General features: G+C 43.3%; 1 protein-coding gene across 1 annotated transcript in view; it reads left to right on the plus strand.

The window, feature by feature from the left end:
- hdac5 (histone deacetylase 5) overlaps positions 1-21,145 on the plus strand; it is a 38,403-nt gene extending 17,258 nt beyond the window's left edge. Inside the window, exons 7-28 of the mRNA XM_080905788.1 lie at positions 1,988-2,119; positions 2,267-2,376; positions 4,637-4,753; positions 5,896-6,007; positions 6,131-6,241; positions 6,336-6,529; positions 6,645-6,763; positions 8,138-8,333; positions 11,268-11,379; positions 12,586-12,719; positions 12,901-13,021; positions 13,583-13,632; positions 13,709-13,816; positions 13,904-13,959; positions 14,048-14,135; positions 16,110-16,229; positions 16,641-16,738; positions 16,926-17,044; positions 17,245-17,378; positions 17,832-17,913; positions 18,006-18,186; positions 20,339-21,145. Of these exons, the coding sequence (XP_080761914.1) occupies positions 1,988-2,119; positions 2,267-2,376; positions 4,637-4,753; positions 5,896-6,007; positions 6,131-6,241; positions 6,336-6,529; positions 6,645-6,763; positions 8,138-8,333; positions 11,268-11,379; positions 12,586-12,719; positions 12,901-13,021; positions 13,583-13,632; positions 13,709-13,816; positions 13,904-13,959; positions 14,048-14,135; positions 16,110-16,229; positions 16,641-16,738; positions 16,926-17,044; positions 17,245-17,378; positions 17,832-17,913; positions 18,006-18,186; positions 20,339-20,378 (2,534 nt within the window). The 3' untranslated portion in view covers positions 20,379-21,145. The remainder of the gene's footprint in view (positions 1-1,987; positions 2,120-2,266; positions 2,377-4,636; positions 4,754-5,895; positions 6,008-6,130; positions 6,242-6,335; positions 6,530-6,644; positions 6,764-8,137; positions 8,334-11,267; positions 11,380-12,585; positions 12,720-12,900; positions 13,022-13,582; positions 13,633-13,708; positions 13,817-13,903; positions 13,960-14,047; positions 14,136-16,109; positions 16,230-16,640; positions 16,739-16,925; positions 17,045-17,244; positions 17,379-17,831; positions 17,914-18,005; positions 18,187-20,338) is intronic.
- Positions 21,146-21,761: the final 616 nt, after the last annotated feature.

The raw sequence follows: 21,761 nt of genomic DNA on the forward strand, positions 1-21,761 counted from the left end.
TAAAACACACGTAACAATGTAGCTGTGATATGCTACATGCAAAGCAACTGTGGGCACGTCTCAGGTTCATTTTACTCAGCAGCATCCATGGAGGTGAAGAAAACCTCATTTTACTTATGAAGGGGCGTCAAACAATGACACAGTCATCTGCACAGTCCGAGTCTGTGTCTAACAGGGACCGGCCGTCCGCCATAAAGCGATGAGCGACAAGCCCACAAACTGAAGCTCGGTCACAGTCAGAGCACATCAGCTGGTCCCCACGTCAGCTGACGATTTACAGTTGCTAACTCTTACACAGGGAGCTGTGTTTAAGCTGCTTGAGCCTGCACACAGATGCTGGACATCTGGAAGGGAGTTTGCAGCCCACCTCCACCCCAGCTCTTTCTTTCATGCTATTTCTGAATTGTCCTATCTGTCGTCATTTGTCCTGTGGTGGGATCTTGTTGTTGCTCTCCCCGCCTAAGGCTTTTCATGTGTGCACATGGAAAGTGGAGGTTCTCAAATAGATGCCGCCAAATATAAATGGCTGCAGATGGAAACATCATTTTCTTTTGACTGTTGTGGTCTCAGCTGAAGTAGCAGTTACCGGATAACATGTTTGCCTCTGTAGTTAAATTGTTTAAATGCTCAGCGTACAAAGGTCGCCCACAACACTCCAAGACAGACAAGAGCGCAGCAGCTGGGCTACGTGAAGCTCACATGGATGTGTGGCAGGACCTCCGTACTGCATCTGCACCACCCGACTGCAAAGACTGTAGTTGTCACTCGTGCACAGCTGAGGTATTTTAGCTTTACTTTATATAGTAAAGCTAAAATGTGATATATATATATATATATATATATATATATATATATATATATATATATATATATATATATATATATATATATATATATATATATATATATATATATGTGTGCGTGCGTGTGTGTGTGTGTGTGTGTGTGTGTGTGTGTGATATGATCATATACATGTCCATAAACCCAGCTTCTGATGCTCCTACACTGAATTATAATCATAGTCTGTATCATAGCCAACACCAGGGTGAAGCAGTTTCGGTGTAAGGTTAGCACGAGGTTGTATTTTAGCCACATGCTCTCTTTCATGCATCATGGCTTCACAGTTTGTCTCTTACAGGGTTTCTGTTTCAGTTATGCCATGTAGATGTGCACGTACCCTAACCTCCCAGCAACCTGCCAGATTTTAAGAGGTTCAAATTTGTGCTAGATGGAAAATTGGCTACAATTGCAGATAGAAGCATCCATGCCGTGATGTTTTCAGCTCTAAAGGGTTCTTCCTTTTAGCCAGTCATCCAAATATAGAGGCAGGAACACTTTGTAGATGTGCATGACACGGGTGCTCTTCAGTGGCACTTGTGTAAATCACATAGACCAGATTAAACTCACTCTTTGTAAATATACTCCAGTGTGTCCCGGGATACTGTGTGCAGGTTCTGCTGCCTGGCTCACAATAATGACAAATGGTTTTTAGCATAACAAATGCCAGGCCGAGCTGTCATTGGCTGCCCTGATGCCACCGGGTAAGCAGTGACATGTCATCCCTCTGGATCCAGATACTGTTTATGCCACTGAAAACTTCATGTTTTCCCTTCTACTGTTTATTATCCTCACCTTGACCCATACACCAAAAATAGCTTAAACTCCACTGTGGCTGCTCGTTTAGCAAACGACCCAGCCAAATTGTAATGTAGGATTAGCAGACTTCTCAGTCTGCCCTGATAGAATCTTGTTGGCAAGTCACCAGGTGACTTAAAATATCACTGAAGCCCTCTGCCAAAACAAACCATTGCATGTTACCAGTGACCTATAATGAAAAAGAAACAAGACAGATCAGCAGCCGACAAAATAACTGTTCTTCTTTCACCTGCGTTCCGAGCACAGCTTAGTATTTACAGGAAATGGTCTGCGTTACACTGATGTCTCTGCGCTGAACAGTTTTATCTCCCCTCTCTCTTTACTCGTCCAGTCTCTGAGCCTAACCTGAAGGTGCGTTCACGCTTGAAGCAAAAGGTGGCAGAGAGGCGGAGCTCCCCTCTCCTCCGCAGGAAGGACGGAACTGTCATCAGCACCTTCAAGAAGAGAGCCATAGAGATATCAGGTGAGCAGAGACGCTTACGTTTTCATTCTGAGAAGAAGTGCAAATAAGCTCTCAGGTGCAGAGTGTTTAGTGTGAATAGCTGCTTTAATCAGAAATTTAAAATGAATTTGCTGCTCATTTATTCCTGTGTCTGTGTCTCTCCACCAGTTTCCTCTCTCTGTAACAGTGCTCCGGGGTCAGGTCCCAGCAGTCCCAACAGTTCCAATACAGCTATTGCCAATGGCAATACTGGATCAGTCCCCAACATACAGACTGAGGTACACGTGCACACACACACAGGCTGGCTTCATTTTCAGTTCTTCAAACTCGACACGAAGCTCGAGTTTGCCCCCTGCAGTTCAGTGTGGAGCACTGAATCAAAAATGACGATATGGGGGAAACTGTAACAGGCGACATGTAAGCAGCTGTGTGAAAGTGATGATTGAGCAGCAAAAGGCAGCATTTAATCACCTTGAACTTCTGCAGGAACTCTGGCTTTGCCCCTGTGTTGTCTTCTTTGCTGTATCTGCAGAGTGTTTCTGCGTGTAGTTGTGCTTTCTGTTCTGTACGTTGTGTTTGCTGTGCATACTTTGATGCTGTTTGGGTCACAGCCAAAGTATAAACCATTTTAGCACTGCAATCTTGGAAAAGAAAACATTCTCGAATTTTTATTGTTTGTCAAATGTCAAAGATAAAATTGCTCACTTTGACGCAGAAATAGGGCTGCAAAAATACTAAGTTATAAATATCTAACTGCACCTTTAGTGGTTCAGAGCTAGTCACTGGAGGGAAACTCTAAAGTACTCCCTGCACCCTGGAGGGGGGATTTTATTTGTACCCTTGTGGTTTGTGCTTACAGAAACAAATCTTGAACCTCTAATTACAGTTTCACAATAGTATAACAGAATAAAAAGAGACATTTAAAAAAGGCCACAGAAAACCCAGAATCGTTTTGCTGTGAGGCATCTGCACCACCCCTACAAGATCAAACTTCTGTAATGTCTACAATTATTTTTGGAGAAAATAAAGCAAAACCTACAAATCTAAATGTAAAATTATAATTTAACATAATTTCTTTTTTTATTTGACAGAGTATTGATTCTCGATACTGGAGAATAAAATCAAGAAGAATTTGAAGTATGTAGCCTTTACTACTCATGAATGAGGTACAGTGATTAGTGTTAAAGGGTTTCAGTGGAATAATACACTTTTCCTGTGCCCTTATTTTTAGGAATGTAGAGTGTGTGATGCAAATTACATAGGTCCCATAATGGAACCCTGTGGTACACCACCAGATGTGCCATATCTGCAATAAGTTTTGCTGTTTTGTTGATAAGAAAGGAACTATACTAAGATGATATCCAGAGTTCACCTAACAGACAAACCGTAGTTGTAGGGTTGATCTGATATCCTCGTGTTGGTGTTGTTCCCAGATCATCATACTAAATGTTGTTCCAGGATCAACATTGCAAGTGACCAATCAGAATGTTGTGACGTCATACTTTTGCGACTTCAGGAAAAACCGTCGTAAAACAAAAAACTGTACCTAAGCTGCGTGAAACCGCCTCTGTCTGCCGATCAACGGACCCTGACCCTAACCGTAACCCTTTAATAAACAGTAAGCAGAATTGATATTGTCCTTGCAACATTGGAATTTCATAAATGCACGAATGGCTTGGCGCGCAAAAGAATAACGTCACAACAATGTGATTGGTCACTTGCAATGTTGAACCTGGAACAACATTTTCATGATGGTCTGGGAACAACACCAACATGAGGGTATCAGATCATCCTAGTTGTAGCCTCAGCAGAGTTGGTTGGTTTTGATTGGTTATTTCAGTATATGACTTTAAAGACACATGAAATGATTCCCCTGACATTTTTTATGTTTTCGTTGTAGGTCTTTATGAAGATAATATGACAAAGCAGTTAAATAATCATGTTTCGGATTACTCATTTACACTCATTGCCACTTGAATTAACTGGTTGTTGTGTTTGGCTACAAGCAGGTACGCAGAACGCCCTCTGGTGGTCAAACTATCCAACATCAGTGCTCATAACATGGTTTCCTGTCTCTTTACCTTTTGAGTTTTCATTTGTTGGGCATTATAAACACTGATACTGAGATATCAGTCGGGCTCTAGTTAGAGATTAAAGACAAGCATGGCCAAAGACAGTGTGATTTCATTTTTTCATTTTATTCCAGAGGCATATTTCTAAGAGTGGTGTTGAATATGGATAATATACTGGGCACAACTGTATCAAATGCATGTTAAAGCAGGCTGTATGGAGTAATTCTTAAAGGCCTTCAAGGCTGACAAGACTCCTCTGTTTATTTAAGTTGAGCGAGTGTGGAACAAATGCCATGGAAGTTTCCTGTTTTTGTGCTCTTCCAAGAAACTTCCAGGAAATGGTCTTGTTCTATAACAAGAAGAAGAAGCAGTTAATTATATTTTGCCCCAGTATGTGCTAAATTTAACAAACTGAGTTCTCCCTGTGCAGGACACTAAAACTGCTTGCGTGTTTGTTTTTCTGCAGCTGAGGTCTCTCCATCAGACGCTGGGGGCTGATGGGACATTGAGTCCTCTGAGTCTCTACACCTCACCCTCCCTGCCGAATATCTCGCTGGGTCTCCCTGCCAACACACATATCACGGTGAGTCACTGCGGTGCATGTACCCATCGACACAAGAACACACAAACACACACTATACACCCCCACACTGATGGACTCGCCACACACACTGTTACACAGTAACCTGTAGTTCTATAAGTATCTGCGTATCCTGTTTTTTCTGAGCTTGGTTCTGGTGGAGGTTTCTTCCTGTTAAAAGGAAGTTCTTCCTTCCCACTGTCACCAAATGCTCAGTCATAGACAGTTGTGGGATTGGTGTGATTGCTGGGGTTGCTTACCTCTGCAGGTTCTTTACTTAACAATATAAAGTACCTTGTGCCAGCTGTTGTTGTTAAATGGAGCTGTATGAATGAATTGGGAAAAGGCTTACTGAGGGTGTCAATCAGTCATTTGCCAGTGACGTCTTTCCAACTGGCCTCCTTGTGGTGAGCGTAGAAGTCGCCTCCTTGTTGCTTTGCTTTTTAAACCCAGGAGTTTCGTCTAGCTGACGTGCACTTTTGTTACAAAGCAGTCAGTCTTACTCACTTACACTAAGTGATCCATGAAGCAGTGGCTCTTCTTTTTCTATATGTGTGTAGTTTTCCACACAGAAGTAAACCAAAGGAGGCCTTTTTATTTCCATGACTGTTCATTTTGGTGAGAGATCACTTCTAGCTTGCATGTGTAAGCGAGTGCTATCCTTAAAATGTATGATTTGGTTAAAAGCTCTTTCTCCAGTGGGATTTTTATGTCTGCACATTTCTACACGAACCCAGTGGAAAGATATCCACAGGCTGCTTCTTATGGAATACATGGAAACAATAAAGAGTCCTATTCTTGTGTTTCAGTGTAAAGGTAGTTATTCCTGCATTTTTATAAAGGTAAAATATGCTAAGACAACCAAACACGGTGTTGAGACTTCTTTGGTCTTGGCTTTGGATACATTTTCATGATGAGTTTTGGTTGCTCCGTTTGCTCCGAGCTCTGTTTGCACCACTGTAGGAAATCTGTACCATCAGAAGGAATCCAGCACTTCATAGATTTGTTGTTCTGAGTTCTGTGTTAAATAAACAGTTCCTGTTCAAGGAGAGGATTTAAGCAAAAAGCTGAGCAGCTGAAAAACTGCCATGAGGTGCCTGTCAATTTGTGTCTGTGTGGTAACTATGGTAATACTCCCTCTAAAGCCCTCCCAGAAGCTGTCTGCCCAGCAAGAGGCAGAGCGTCAGGCCATCCAGTCGCTGCGGGGGGGTGGAGCTCTAACAGGAAAGTTTCTCTCCACGTCCTCCCTTCCAGCAGGTGAGCTGGACCGCTGCTCATATCAGAGTTTAGTGAGTCATTGTGCACTAATCATAAAAGTGCATCGTGACTGTAGTTGGTTTAAATTGAATTCTTTAGTTATGATTTAATATCTCTTTGCAGGTGTGGGACATGATGTGGAGACTCCGCCCCCCAGCTCTCATTCAGCCCATTCCTCGTTACTGCAACACGTACTACTGCTGGAGCAGGCTAGGCAACAGACTGCTATGCTAGGTGGTGCAAACACAATCGCGCACACAGCACATACACAAAAATTCACGACAGCGCCTAACTCATCACCTTTTTCTGTGACCCTTGACCTGTCCAGTGCCCATGTACAGCCAATCGCCGCTGGTTACGGCAGAGAGAGGTGTGTCGGGTGGCATGCGGGCCGTCAACAAGCTGCCTCGCCACCGGCCGCTGGCTCGTACGCAGAGCGCACCTTTGCCCCAGTCCCCCCAGGCCCTGCAGCAACTGGTGGTTCAACAGCAGCACCATCACTTCCTGGAGAAGCATTACAAGGTAGACACAATTACACACACACACACACACACACACACACACACACACACACACACACACAGATGAGCACACGTGCAGATTCTCACATAATCTTTGTGTGTTTGTGTGTGTGTAGATGCTGTCAAAGGGGACAGATTTACCTAGGCCACCACCCACTCACCCAGAGGAAACAGAGGAGGAGCTTACAGAGACCAATGACATGCAGGAGGAGGATGAAGGGGTGGGCCTTCACAGGTGTGCCAGTATTTCTGTGTTTGTGTGTCTCTGTGTGACACACAGTGCTTAACACATTATTAGCCCCAGCCTGATGTGAGGTTTATGCCAATGCCAAAATCCTCGTTCAGTAATGGTTCCTCCAGCAGTATGTGGAGGCTGTTTAATGCTAAATAGAAATATTGTTTTTATCTGTGATGTTTCAAATTTGTTGCTTTACAAAGAAGCTGAAAAGCTGTTATTTGTTTTTAATTGAAATTACAAATACAATTCCTGAATATAAAAAGTGAATGTTCTGTTCTCAGAGATGTCCACTCCGTTAGCTCAAATATGAGTATAAAAACATGAATTCAGTTTGTTATTATTTAGGCTTTGTTATTAGGCTGGTTAATAACAATATAAATATAAATATATATATATGTATATATTATTATATATCTGTAGAAATGAAGAGTGTGGCTGCTCCTATTTTTACATTTTTACTGATCTTGTTGGCTGACGTAGTCATCACAGTTTCCTCTTCTGAGCTCAGAGTTTTGAGAAATATTTAAGTGACTCACAACACGATTTAGGTTTGTGGTTGCCTGCCATTATTTCTACACATTATCTTAACTGGTGTTCCTGGCATAGCTGAGATGGTTGTTAGCGGAACAAGCTTATAATGGGTGGCTCAAACTGTGAACCCAAGTGCTTTGGTGCTAAACACATGCAGGTCATGGATCTGTTACAGAGAGTCAAGTGTGCAGTGTGCAGTGTTTTTGGTTTATAGTCAGATTTCTGTACAAACGTTGGGAGTGAAAACTGCAGAGTGCTATAGAGCTCTTCATCATCACAATTAAGCTTTTAGGAATTTTCTATGACTTGCATAACAACATAAAGTGTGTCGCTTCTATTATTGATGTAGATATTTGACTGCCTAATCATCCCATCAGTCAGCTGTCAGAGTTCAGGTTTGTAAGGTGGAAATGAAACAGCCCTGGACTCAGTCTTAAGACCCGAACGGATCTTGTTCAGTTTCCTTTGGTTTTGCTCTTGAATCAAAACATTTTTCTGAATTGCTGTTTTTCCTGGAAGGAAACACTGTAAAACATGAGCTTGTTATGTTTGTCAGATTTCAGCAACAATAGATGACTCATTCTCTCACCAGGTCCTACTTGTGTCCAGCCTGCTAATTTGTGCTGCTCTTGGTAGATCATGCCGACATCATTATTGAAATGAACCGGCTGTGCCTGTTCGCATAGCTTTACACTCTCGTTGGTGCGTTGTTCAGTTGCAGGTTGTCGATCAGTTGCCCTGCTTTGTAAATCTGACCCAGAAGCTAGTTTTCGTAAAGAGCACGTGTATCTGGCTCCTGGACACACCTTTTCCCTCTGTTCTGTCTTCTCATCCAATCAGGCTTCAGAAGGAGGGGTCTGATGATAGCACGCCTTCATCTGAGCGTCTCGGCGTGCACGTGAAGGGTGAGGAGGAGTGTGGAAGCGTGCATATCAAAGGGGAGAGCACCGAGAGTGAGCTGGAAGAAGAGGAAGAGGATGAAGATATCATTCAGTTGAGGGAGGGCGACGAAGAGGAGAGAGGGAGTTACAGTCAGGTTTGTGTGTGAATACAGTGCAGCTTTGCATCATTGATAATCAGCTTGGTTCATGTAAATGGGTGTGGTCAGTTAGTGAGCTTGGGCTCATCTGATAATGACAAGGTGTCCAACAGGAGCTCCTTCAAAGCCCACGGTCTGTCTTAAAACTCAGGACTTGTTGGTTCCACAGCGTCATCCCACAGAGGGATGAGTCACACAAATGCATCACTGACCGCCTTCCTGCTGTTTTGTATCTCGCTGCGTTTGCTCTGTTACAGCGGTTGCTTTGCGTTAGTGATCTGACTCATCCCAGCTAATGGTCGGCCTCTTACTTCAGTCTAAAGCTGAGGTGGCTTCAGGTGTTTTTCACCCACGCGCAACTGTTTTCACACATAGCAATTCTGAGCTGCAGTACATTTACGTATCACTTCAGAGTATTCCTTTTGGGCTGAGCTCATTGCATAACGTGTCTTATCTGCTTTCAGGAAAAAGAACACACATTGAATTTTCCAAAATTTGCCAAACGCATATTTTTCTCGTCTTAGACGAGGCTAAGCGTTCTTGAAGAGCCAACTTATACAATGTGATGCTCAGACCACTTGGCAGTGTGCAGGGTGGTGACGTCTAACTGTGTGAGCACAACACTGTTCAAGGACTCTGACTGAACGTAAGGATCACTTTGCTCAAAGTGGATCAGTGATGCTAACTACATGAATTCTTTCCTATTTAGTCTGCCATCTGGTATTCTAAATATGTCGTTCCACAATCAGACTCTGATGCCAACATTTGGTATCAACAGTTGAATTGGCCAAAAACAGAAGGATGAGCTGAGCAACACCAAAAGACCACGGAGACTACACATGGCAGATAAAGGTGATAATCACAGTTGAGTTGTTTCCCTGGTAAACAAAAGCCCTACATAACATTGAGTAAAGTTGAGAACATTTAAATCTACAGTTAGTGAATGTAAGTAGAGTTTAACCTCAAAGTGAGTGGCTGCAGTGACGAGCACAAACAGCCAGATTAGAACAGCCTTACAAATGTGAAACATGATAAGAGCATGAACAGGGACAAGAAAGCATCATTATTCATACACCTGATCGCCTCTCCAACATAGTAGAGACGGCATTAAGGACGTACCTGTCATATCTAAGAAGTAAAGCCTCAACAGAAATACTTTAAGCCTGCCTTTTATCAAATGGCCAACAGAGGGCGACTTCACCAGCTCTGAAGAAGTGCCGACGTTTTTTTTGTAAACACTTCTGCGATGAGTTTATGGTCACAATCATTCAGTTCAGGTCACCACTCTTCTTTATTGATTATGTGACTGCAGGTGCAAACTGTACTTTCAATCAGATGCTGCAAAACTGATAAGATAGTGCTTCACAGTTCAGCCTTGCAATGGTCCAACAGAAGCACCTCTTAAAGCAAAACATGGAGAGGTCTTCAGTGGTTACCAGCTTACCTGAGCACACAACACTGAAGCCACAGAAGGAGAACTCTCAGTTTTTGGTTTGGCTTCCGAATGTTTAAAGGTTTCTGATATACTCAGTTATGGTACACTGCTCTTGTTACTGTGGATGGAGTGTGTATAAAAATAGCTGTAATTCCTAAATGCTTAATGCAAGATTTGTGGTCAGCCTCTTGAATTAAAGCTGAAGTTTCCACTTCAATCGCATCTTGATTGCTTCATTTCATTGATTTAGTACGGAGGCAACATTTCTGTAGGAAAATTGTGCTGCTGTCTAAATACTTCTGGACCCGACCGTAAAGGTCCGTGTGTGACGTGCGTGCTAGCGGTCATTGAGTTTAAGTGCATTTAACCTGCACATTTCACTGTGTTTTTCAGTCATCTTTCTCTCTCCAGCCCCATGACACCTCTGACCCGTGTTCACTGTGGGTGGTACTTACTGAGAGGAGGGTTAAAGTGGATGCTGTGATTGTGGAGAAGCAGCTTTATTTATTTATTTTTGCACCGGTACTTGATGAGTCATCAGAAGAAGAAGAAATCAGATGCTTAACCAAAACAAAACAAGATGGCATTTGAATATGAACAACTTCACTGCTTTTATGCAGCGTATACAGTAATATGCAAAATCAGAGGGAGGATGCTTCCTGGGAGACTGCATGATGAGATCAGGGCTCTGCAGGGGTTCACGTCCTCTGCTGCAGGACCTGTTGTTGCTCAGTACTGCAAGTATCAGGTTGGATGTTTGGGGCACGTTGTTGAACAGTGGAGGAAAGACAAAAGCCTTTAAAGCTGACCCAGCCTCAAGATAATGATGCACACACACACACACACACACACACACACACACACACACACACACACACACACACACACACACACACACACACACACACACACACACTTGTTGATGCCGCAGTGACATCACCAGCTGATGACTCAACCACTGGACTCACCGCTGTGTGTGTATGTGTGTCCTGTATGTCTGTATATCTTCGAGTGTGTGTCTTTTAGTGTCCACCCACGCGTGATGAGTCACCCAGATCGCAGCAGGGAGCACAGCAACACTCCCTATATATAGACACCACAGAGTGTGTGTGTGTGTGTGTGAGGGGAGTGGTTACACAAACCTGAAATCTCACACACATACCATGAGGGGGTGGTGATCAGTTAGATTTCAGGACAGTCAGTCCAAATGTCATGAAAACGGAACACAATTTTTGTGAATGATACAATATTTTGAATAGTGATTTCAGTGTGTGTGTGTGTGTGTGTGTGTGTGTGTGTGTGTGTGTGTGTGTGTGTGTGTGTGTGTGTGTGTGTGTGTGTGCAGAGACAGAGAGACAGGACTGGTTTTAAGTGTGCTCTCCTCTTAAACACACACATCCTCCATCGCTGCAGTGAATGAGCTGATCTCTGATTCATCCTCCTGCAGCGAATCATTACTTTCTATCTCTTCTCTCCCTCCATCCCTGTCCCATCAGGCCTTGCAGCAGCTGGGTGTGTTCCAGTCCTCGTTGCCCCACAGACCCCTGGGTAGAGCGCAGTCCTCTCCTGCAGCTGCCGTTAATCCCATCAAACACCTCTTCACTACCGGTCAGTTTTCTGTGTTTGCGCTTCTTATGTGGTTGTGCGTGCGCACATCTGGTTTCCCATTGGTTAACAATGTGATGGTGTCAAGTCTGCCTACTGGAGGCCTCCATACTTGTTGCCTAGCAACAGGGAGCTGACTCTCTCGGTTGACGGTTCAGATGAACAGCACATGAGCCCATCACTCGTACCTTGTTTTATATTTGATTATTTTCCAGTAAGAGCTCTTCCTGTTTTGATGTTGCATTGATGTGCTGGGACGAGAACGTGCAGGTCAGGTCAGGGTGTTCTTTACTGTATGCTCTGAATCCACAGGACAACAGCTCCATATGAGACTTCCTTGCATGAGTACTGTAAACTAAACTGTTACACAGAGGAGTCTGAGCACTTCACGTTTTAATCGCCTCACCTAGATTTACTTCAGCTCACACTGTGCAGCTGGCACACTTATAAAGTTTATTCAGACCGTAAGCTGCGTTCTTGGCATTTTCAAAGCCAGAGAGAGGGAGCGTCACAGTAATGACCTGTTCTGCTCCAAGTTTGAATTCTTGGATTTGAATCATAGTTCATAAGTAATCCTTATTCATCTCACACTGCGTCTGTTATTAAACAGATTTATTCTGGTATTAAATTAGCTTTTAAGTCTTTGGTACCAAATAAAGACTCAAACCATGAGTTTTGTGCTGTTGTTTTCCTAGTCCAGTTCTTTTATGTAGAAAAGGGTTCACTTTAACGTGAGCTTAGCCTGAGATGGGGTCTGACCAGGATGAAACGAGGGCAGATCTGACAGATGTGGCCTTGTAAAAATGCAAGCTTGAAAAACATGTTAATCCTGATAATGAAAGCTGGTGATTAAGGTGACCCGTCTCTCTTTGACAGTTATTTCAGAGTAAACATGTGGCTGTAAATTTTGAAATCTTAAATCTTCATAGATTGTGTTCTTATTGTGCTGCTGTGACTCATTTCATGCTTAAAGTGGATCTTTTGTTTTCCACTCCGTAACAGACCAACCAGTGTTAAATTCCAGTTTACGAATATAAAAACAGACTTTATGCAGCTGCACACAAATACATGTAATTGGTAGTTACTCCTGACATCTTGTGGTGATCATTGGGTACTACAGCTGCTGTTGACCCGGTGTCCATACCACTGAACTACAGGCTTTTATTTCATTGCAATATCTGTGTGTATCTTTTTCCTCTCCCTCTCCAGGGCTCGTATATGACAGTCTGATGCTGAAACATCAGTGTGTGTGTGGGAACGCTCACATCCACCCAGAGCATGCTGGGAGAGTTCAGAGCATCTGGTCCAGACTGCAGGAGACAGGCCTGCTGGGCCGCTGTGAGGTACACACACATTCTTAAGTTTCAGATAAGGCCTTCACACTGACAGCAGAGCCTGCAATGATTTGTTCAATTCAGTTTATTGATTTATACACTGTGTAAAAGCAAGTACAGCACATCTGTCATTTCTTGCAAAGTTGATTTTGTTGTATGCAAACATTACTCTCTGTCTGTGTGTGAGCAGAGGATTCGTGGGCGTAAAGCATCTCTGGATGAGATCCAGTCCGTCCATTCAGAGTTCCACACCCTGCTGTATGGAACCAGTCCGCTCAATCGGCACAAACTGGACCACAAGAAGCTGCTCGGTACCCGTCTGTCTGTCTGACTGTCTGTCTACACTTTCTATACACTGAAGCTTGACTAAAGTAAATCTGTAAATTATAAATTACAGAGTAAATTATAGAGAAAAATGCAGCCCTGGCTTAACTTTTGCTGTACGAGTTAGCATGAGTTTTATCGCTTCTTTAAATGTTCCTGTTTAATTTTTAGAAATAAAGCAATACATCAATCAGACACCCAGATCAATTATCCTCACAGTAACTCCACAGAGGAAAATAAGACAGGAATGTCACAGCATCCTTACTGTAAATAAGCTCAGGACCCAGCAGTGTGTCCACTGTAACTGAATACTTTACCCAGGAAACATCATTTGTAATTACATAAAGGTTGATAACATTGAGATGTCGTGATGACTGAGTGTGTGTTCTGACAACCCAGTTATGGTCCTTCCATCCTGTGTTTGGCTGTTGCCTGTGTGGGTGTCGTACCCACTTTACTGTTTGCCTGTTATTATTATTTCCACTTGTGATAAATGTATCGAGCACTTCCTGTGCCGTAACCTCAACTCTGGCTGATTTTCGTTCCAGGTCCGATTAGCCAGAAGATGTACGCTGTTCTTCCCTGTGGAGGAATAGGGGTGAGATTCTCTCTTTCTAGCTGGTCTGCCTGTGTTAGTGTTAGCCCTGGTCTGAACTGTGTGCTGCCCCCTGCAGGTGGACAGCGACACAGTGTGGAATGAGATGCACTCATCGGCTGCAGTGCGCATGGCGGTGGGCTCGGTCATCGAGCTGGCCTTCAGAGTGGCTGCAGGGGAGTTAAAAGTAAGGCTTTCACCGAGGCAACCACAAACCATGAGTGTGAGCTCATGCTGCGTGCGCGTCCCCCTCACTCTGTGCTTGTTTCTCTAGAATGGCTTCGCAGTTGTTCGTCCTCCAGGGCACCATGCTGAGGAGTCCACGGCTATGTCAGTACACCTGTCACAGAATTCTGACTACATTTCTCTCACTACATCTCCAGCTTGACTAATATGTTTTTTTAATGTGTTTGCACAGGGGCTTTTGTTTCTTCAATTCAGTCGCCATTACTGCCAAGCTGCTGCAGCAGAAACTTGGAGTGGGCAAGATCCTCATTGTGGACTGGGTGAGAGAGCAGACACACACACACACAGTCATGTTTTCATATTTTTGTGGGGACATCTAATTGACATAATGCTGTCAGCCTAAACCTAAACCTAACTGTAACCCTGACACTAAAATCACATCTCAAAAATGCCTTAAGCCCGTTCAGTTATCTTAGTGAGGACCTTCATTGACATAATGGTTTCCCTAGCCCCTTACCCTAACCCAGGGGTGTCAAAATCAAATACACAGTGGGCCAAAATTCAAAACTGGATCAAAGTCGCGGGCTAACATTAATATTCATTGAAAAAAATCTTCCTCCAAATATAGCAAGGAATCTTTTCTTATGGACTCAAACAAGTTTTGCTGAAAATCTGAATATGGAACAAGCAAAGCTTAATACTGAACAATATATATAACTATATAAACGTATGTATAACTTAAAATTGCACACATGCAAAATCAAAATTCCAATTAAATAACACATCAGTGGAATTCATTTCTTAAATAAAAATGTATTTGCAGCCTTCTGAATTAAATTTGATCATTTTATCATTTATCAGATTTTCATCATATTCTCCCACCTGTCCAGAAAGCTCCTGTTTTCTGCCTTTCTTTTTGCCATTTTGGAATAGATAGCATGGCAGTATTTGCATGGTTGCTATGGCTATGGTCAACAGAGGAGAGGGTGCTAATGGGTCCTGTCATGACTGACGCGCCGAAACACCAACAGAGCATTCTGGGAATTGTAGTATTAGCAGTACATGCACTGTATAATACTGGCAGGCCAGCTCTGATAGTAATTTTGTATGGTTTCGCGGGCCAAATGTAATTAGGCTGCGGGCCAGAGTTTGACACCTATGCCCTAACCATTAAAAATGAATGCCTAACCCTAATACCTAACCATAACCTAATTGTAACCCTGACACTAAAACCACATTTCGAGCCTCAAAAAGGCTTCAAACGTGTGAGGACCAGTGTGTGTGTGTCCTCACAAGTGACTGTTGGTTTTCACAAGTATAGTAGAATGCAGATTTCGGTCCTCACAAAGATAGCTAGACAGGAACACACAGTTTCTCTATGACTATAGAAAACATTATATTTGCATACATTTTTTAGGCATTTCATATTTAATAGAAAGTGTAATAATAACTTCATTTTTACTCCAAACTTCCCCCCCTGAACAGATGAATGCTTCTTCAGTTTGGGTGAAACAGATTCATGTTAATACATTCATCTATCAATGTACTGAAAGATGAATGTATTAATGATGCAGCTGGAAGCAGGATTTAGGCTTACTGGGGTAAGATCAGGGTTAAATGTGACTGTTCATTATTGCAGGTGAAGTGACGTGATTGGACAAAGATAATTTGAGTAAATACAAAATGCACTATTTGAATAATGATTTCATGTGTTAAAGGATAAAGAAAAGCTATCCAAACCTACCTTTTGTGTATGTAGCCTAGTGGACTCATTGTATCTTTGTTAAATTATGAATTATTTGTGATTCACCACATTTTATTAGGATATCACAGTTCAGTTTTGCTAGCCACACCCAGACCTGATTCCTAGCAGACCTGCCGAATCAAGACATCAGTTATAGCGTCAGTACACCCTCTACATCGGTCCTTTCACTCACACAATGTTATCACACAGTCATTTCTATTTATCCCGCTTTAACTCTCAGAAAGCTGCTGAAGTATTCTCCATCTATCTGTCTGGAAATGGTTATAAAACCGTTTCTAACGCTTTAAGACTCCAGTGAAAAACAGTTAGAGCAAAAGGAAAACAAAGCCATGTCTCACATTTACCAGAACAGCATCTTGACGATCCCTGAGAGTTTTGGGAAAACATTTTTTTAAAAGGTTTTAAAAAGTTAAACTAAAAGGGAAATGAATCTGAGTGAAAGGCTAACCCGTCCCTGTGTGTCCACTGCGTCTGTACCATACGTTCCCTCTAACCTTCTCTCTGACGCTGCTGTGATATGTCACTGCAGGACATTCACCATGGCAACGGCACTCAGCAGGCCTTCTATAGTGACCCCAACGTCCTCTACATTTCCCTCCATCGCTACGACGACGGAAACTTCTTTCCTGGCAGCGGCGCTCCAGAGGAGGTAATCACACAATCCCACCGGTCATTCTGTGGGTGTGAGGATTCGACAAACCAAAAGTTTCAACCTTGGCTGACCAAACTGGCCAAAAAGATCTCCACTTGCATAATGTAGTGCACAGGAACGAACAAGAGGCAAATCAACGAGAAGTGGTGGCTATTTGAGTTTAAATGGCAAATATGGTCACAGGAGAGAAAAGACCTGATTGCAGGATGCAGGAGGCCAATGACTGAGAAAGCAACAAGAATACAGAGAGAGATTAACTGATGGTGAACAGGCAGGCAGACAGCTGGAGGCTCAAAGACACAAAGTGAAACTGACAGAAATGCAAAGACAGCAGAGTTTACAAACAGAATGGCTAAAGACACGTGATGATGATTGTTGCTCTGTCCCTGTTTGTCCTGCTGTCTGCAGGTGGGATCAGGTGCAGGTGTTGGTTTTAATGTGAACATAGCGTGGACCGGGGGAGTAGATCCCCCAATGGGTGATGTGGAGTACCTCACTGCTTTCAGGTAAAACTTTTCAACGTGGAGATTTCATCGTTTCGTGATGTTTGTACTGCCATGTATGCATTTGAATGGTGTTAATTCAGGTTTGCAACATAAGTGGAATCAAATTCTGTTGTTGTTGTGTGTGTGTGTGTGTGTGTGTGTGTGTGTGTGTGTGTGTGTGTGTGTGTGTGTGTGTGTGTGTGTGTAGGACTGTGGTGATGCCCATCGCTCAACAGTTCAGTCCAGATGTGGTCCTGGTGTCAGCAGGCTTCGATGCAGTGGAGGGTCATCAGTCTCCTCTGGGAGGCTACAATGTCTCTGCCAAATGTGAGTACAGCCTTTAGTTTGTTTTAATTTGGGGTTTTTGCTCAACTTCTTTTTTCTTTTTTGACCACAACTGTTTTTCAACAGTAAGACAACAAACGAATAGAAACATGCTGTCTCTCTACAGAGCCGTCTTCTGAGGAGTCTATGTGACTATGGTTCACATGCAGTGTTTCTCACGTGTGACGGTTGTGTGTTGGCAGGTTTTGGTCAGCTAACGCAGCTGCTCATGGGTCTGGCGGGTGGGCGGGTTGTTATGGCGCTGGAGGGCGGTCATGACCTCACCGCTATCTGTGACGCATCGGAGGCCTGCGTCTCTGCGCTTCTGGGAGACCCGGTGAGAGTCAGAGTCTAATATTTATGTCTTAACCTTAGACTTTTACCACCTGGAGGTGTTAGCCACAACAGTATGGAACAACAACACCAGTGTTTACAAGGTTTTGTGATGGTTTGAGGTGACTGAGCGCAAACTGCAATTACTGCTTTGTCCAAATAAATTCACTCAAATGATGGAAAATCTGCTTCGTAGCTTTCTTACTGGGACAAAAGCTATGAAGCCGATTACACTGTGATACACACACAACCACATTCACACCATGTAGTGCATGTCTTTGGACTGTGGGAGGAAGCCAGAGTATCCACTAACTCATAAACTAATAAAGAGATAAAGCATGTTAGCTAGCCTGTTCTGTGATTCAGTGATGAGAACATCACTCCTCACTGGTCAGCAGACTTTCTTGAAGTGTTGAGCACTTATTTTTTGGTTTTCCCTTCTCTCTGTCTCCGTCAGTGCGACTCTGTGTTTCAGTGGCCTCAGGAGCAGCCCTGTCCAAAAGCCTACGCCTCCCTGGAGAGAGTAATAGAGATCCAGAGTAAGAAACGCTCGCTAAACTGCCAGAAACCCATGAGATCGTATCTTCTCAACTTCCTGATTGTATTTCTTTCTCTCACTGTGTCCCTGCAGGTAAACACTGGTCCTGTCTCCAGAGTTTGTCTCAGACCAGTGGACACTCACTACTCGACGGCCCCTTGGGGGCTCAAGGCCAGTCAGAGAAGGATGAGGCGGAAACGGTCAGCGCCATGGCGTCTCTGAGCGTTGATGTTGAGCAGCCAGGCTCTGTTCCTGATAGCACAGAAACCAGCAGGTCAGCAGTGCACAGTGAAAGCTTTATGCTACAGGGCCAGGAGAGCACGCATGTCATCCAAGAACATTAGTGTTGTAATTCACAATGAAATGAAACGAATCATGTTTTCAAACAAATTCTCAGGCTTGTATTTATTAGGGCCCGAGCACTGATAGTGCGAAGGCCCTATTGTAATTGCTCTGTTTATTATTATTATTATTATTATTATTATTATTATTATTATTATTATTATTATTATTATTATTATTATTATTATTATTCCGGCAAATGAATTGGCCGTTTGAGGGCCTAAACATGCTCGAAAACTCATGAAATTTTGCACACGCGTCAGGTCTGGTGAAAATTTACGTATTTTAATGTTCTCAGACATGGCCAGGGAAAATTAGCTCAGTAGCGCCACCTAGAAAAATGAAAAACGCGAGCCCCCGGTATGGGTATGACCTACATGTTTGAAAGTCGGTACACCTATATAATGTTCAGAGTTGAACAAAAAAGTCTATTATGGCAATGTCCTAAACCCAACAGGAAGTCCGCCATTTTGGATTGAAGGTGACATTTTGGCTCTGATTTTACCATTTCCATGCCTCGAACTTTGACGAACTCCTCCTTGGGGTTTGATTTCATAACCTTCATATTTGGTCAGTGCCAACTACACCCTTGTGCCATGTTAAATTGCGGAGCTTTTGAGTTTTCACAATACTATGAGGCCGTGGCGCCATGGCGAATTTCGATGACTCGCCATGAAAATCTTATTGCCTCTCATTTTGTCATACATGTTCCGATCTGGACCAAAGAGCACACATATGATAAGGCTCCACCCCTGAACATATTTCAACTGCCATATTTGACATCAAGGACAGCGCCACCTAGTGGGAACAGGAAATGTCATGTTTTACACTTTGGGGTACAGTATAGTGATGGGTGACATCTGCAGCCTCAAATTTCTCCAGGAAAGCCTTAAGGAGTTGGTCTTGGGTTACAGTGAAAACTGTGACTTTTCGCAAAAGGGTGTGACCCCAGCAGCATGGCGAACTTTGATGTCACGCCATGAATAAACAAATTAGTATAACTCAATGAAATCCAGTCTGATCAGTACCAGACTTTACAGGCATGATGTCAGACCCGCCCTGAACAGATTGATGTGCCCATTGTCGGAAATACGGACAGCGCCACCTAATGGCAACAGGAAATGTCATGGCTTTAATTTTGTTGTACTGATTTTCACAGGTTCATCGTGGCCACCTCAAAAGCGGTGAATATCAACATCAGTCCCTCGTGATGCTTCAGTGCAAAAATTGTGACTTTAAACTGAACGGCGCACCCTGGTGGCAACGCGGTTCACCATGAAAGATGAAGTGGCTTTTGAGGGGCTTGGAAAGTTTATAGAGGCTTGAAATTTGGCACACACCTCCAAATGGATGAAGGCATTGTTGTTATGTAACCATTTTCCTTGAATAGCGCAAAATGGCTCCACAGCGCCCCCTACAATATTTCAAAACATCAGCCCCTGCTCTGTGTTTCACCTATGAGTTTGACACTTGGTAAGCTTGTGTAAGATATCAAGATGTACAAAAAAGTCTCTTGGAGCAATATCCCAAATCCAACAGGAAGTCAGCCATTTTAAAATTAATGTGTAATTTTGATGACATTTTCCCCCCTTTTCAGGCCTTATACTTTGACGAACTCCTCCAAGGGATTTCATCATATTGAAGCATTCTTCAGTGTGTAGAATCTAAAGACCTTTGTGATGTTAAATTGCGAAGCTTTTTCCGTTCAGGGAAACGGGGTGGTCATGGCGGCACGTAGAGTTTCAATCACTCGCAAAAAGCAGTAATCTGCTGTCACTAAAAAACACAATGTCCAATCTCTCCCAAAGGTCGCAGGTGTGATGAGACTCGAGCTTGGAAATGTTTGTTATGCTATTTGTCAATAATGGTTAGAGCGCCACCTAGTGGCATGACTATAATCCTGGTTGAATAAGATGAAATGTTAGCTGGTGATTAAAAGCATGAAATCCATCAATGTGACATCACATCGGACGTGCCGGTTTGAGGTGTTGGCAGTGGCTCGACGTGCCGGGGGTGCGAGGGCCCTCATAACGCTGCTTGCAGCTTTAATTCATTTATGTTGTTTTGCTTTGACCTTCTCTCAGGTCCACAGAGGAACCAATGGAAGAGGAGCCCTTTTCGTAGGAGGAGCTTAAACAAGAAGCCCACCAAACTTCCACTTACATCTCCTTCTAGCACCTCTCTTTCTCTTCCTCTTCCTCCATGGAGTGTGCATTGGTAAACACAACACACACACACAGAGCGCAGTCGTGCTGTTGTGGAGGACTCCAACTGGCAAAGGAGAACTTAACGGAGGAGAAACCGTGTCATGCGAAAACATGGATGCACTTCTTTTCTCTACTGTTTCGTCCATGCAAGGAGGAGCAGACGACTTGTTAGCATCTCCGTGGGTCTCAGCAGAGAGGGAGCCCTTGAATATTTGACCACCTGTACACAGCACCACTGAAATGTTCTCTTCCACCCTCCAATCATTCTCGTGACCTTTTTATTCCATCCCTGCTCCTTTGTTTCCACTGAGGGACGATGACTGTGGAAAAACTTGAATCTTAAATGCCGCACACCAAGCGGACGACTGGTCCTCTTGCGTGTGTCGAGCGCAGGGTTGCCCGTTGGAGGAAATAACTGGTTTTAATATTCGCAGGGGAGGAGGAGGAACTAGGTGCCTTTTTTTCTGTCCACAAAAACTAAAACTAAGTCCAGAAAACACAAACCACCACCGCAGCACCTCAGTACAGCAACCAGCTGATCAGGACTGAAGAAGCACACTTTTAAACACACACGCAAACACACACACACACACGCTGTTGTTGATCCAGTTGGTCACTTCATTTCTGAGTCCTTGTTTCTTCATCTGGATGCCTTAGTTTGTCCCAGTCTCACTATTTAGCAGCCTGTAGAGAGATGGAGAGAGAGACTCATGAGCTCATGTAAATACATATTCTGCTTCTTGACTATTTTTTAATATCTGGTTATATTCCAAAAGACTGAGTTTTGCTTTTTTTCACATTTTTGAGGGAAGAAAACCCTCTAAAGCCATCCTCACACACTAGAACTCTCCAGTAAAAATCTCAGTTGAATATTAGTAATAAGATTAAAATAATATTCAATCAGACTTTTGTGGAATCTGGTGGAAGCGTCTCAGGATCAGATCAGCTTTAGCAGGATTCATGTAACTAATGAAACTGCAACACCCATCAGTCCTCTCTCTCCCTCGCTCTGTCTTTATCATTTGTGTTGATCTAGTCATGTGACCTAAACCCTGCACCTTCTTCTTTGAAGGAGGGGACTGTGGGATTGTACTTTTGAAACACCGCAGTGACCACCACGTCCCACGTTATCTTTCTCTCTCTCTCTCTCTCTCTCTCTCTCTCTCTCTCTCTCTCTCTCTCTCTCTCTCTCTCTTTTTTAAAAAAAATAATTGTAATATTTCCTGTTTGGTGTAAATAGCGTCTCCTGTCCTGTTGGCCATGGTTACATCACAGCAGGTTTGGTGTGGTCACTTTTCTA

Source organism: Rhamphochromis sp. 'chilingali', assembly GCF_963969265.1.
Source record: "Rhamphochromis sp. 'chilingali' genome assembly, chromosome: 15".
Taxonomy (NCBI): domain Eukaryota; kingdom Metazoa; phylum Chordata; class Actinopteri; order Cichliformes; family Cichlidae; genus Rhamphochromis; species Rhamphochromis sp. 'chilingali'.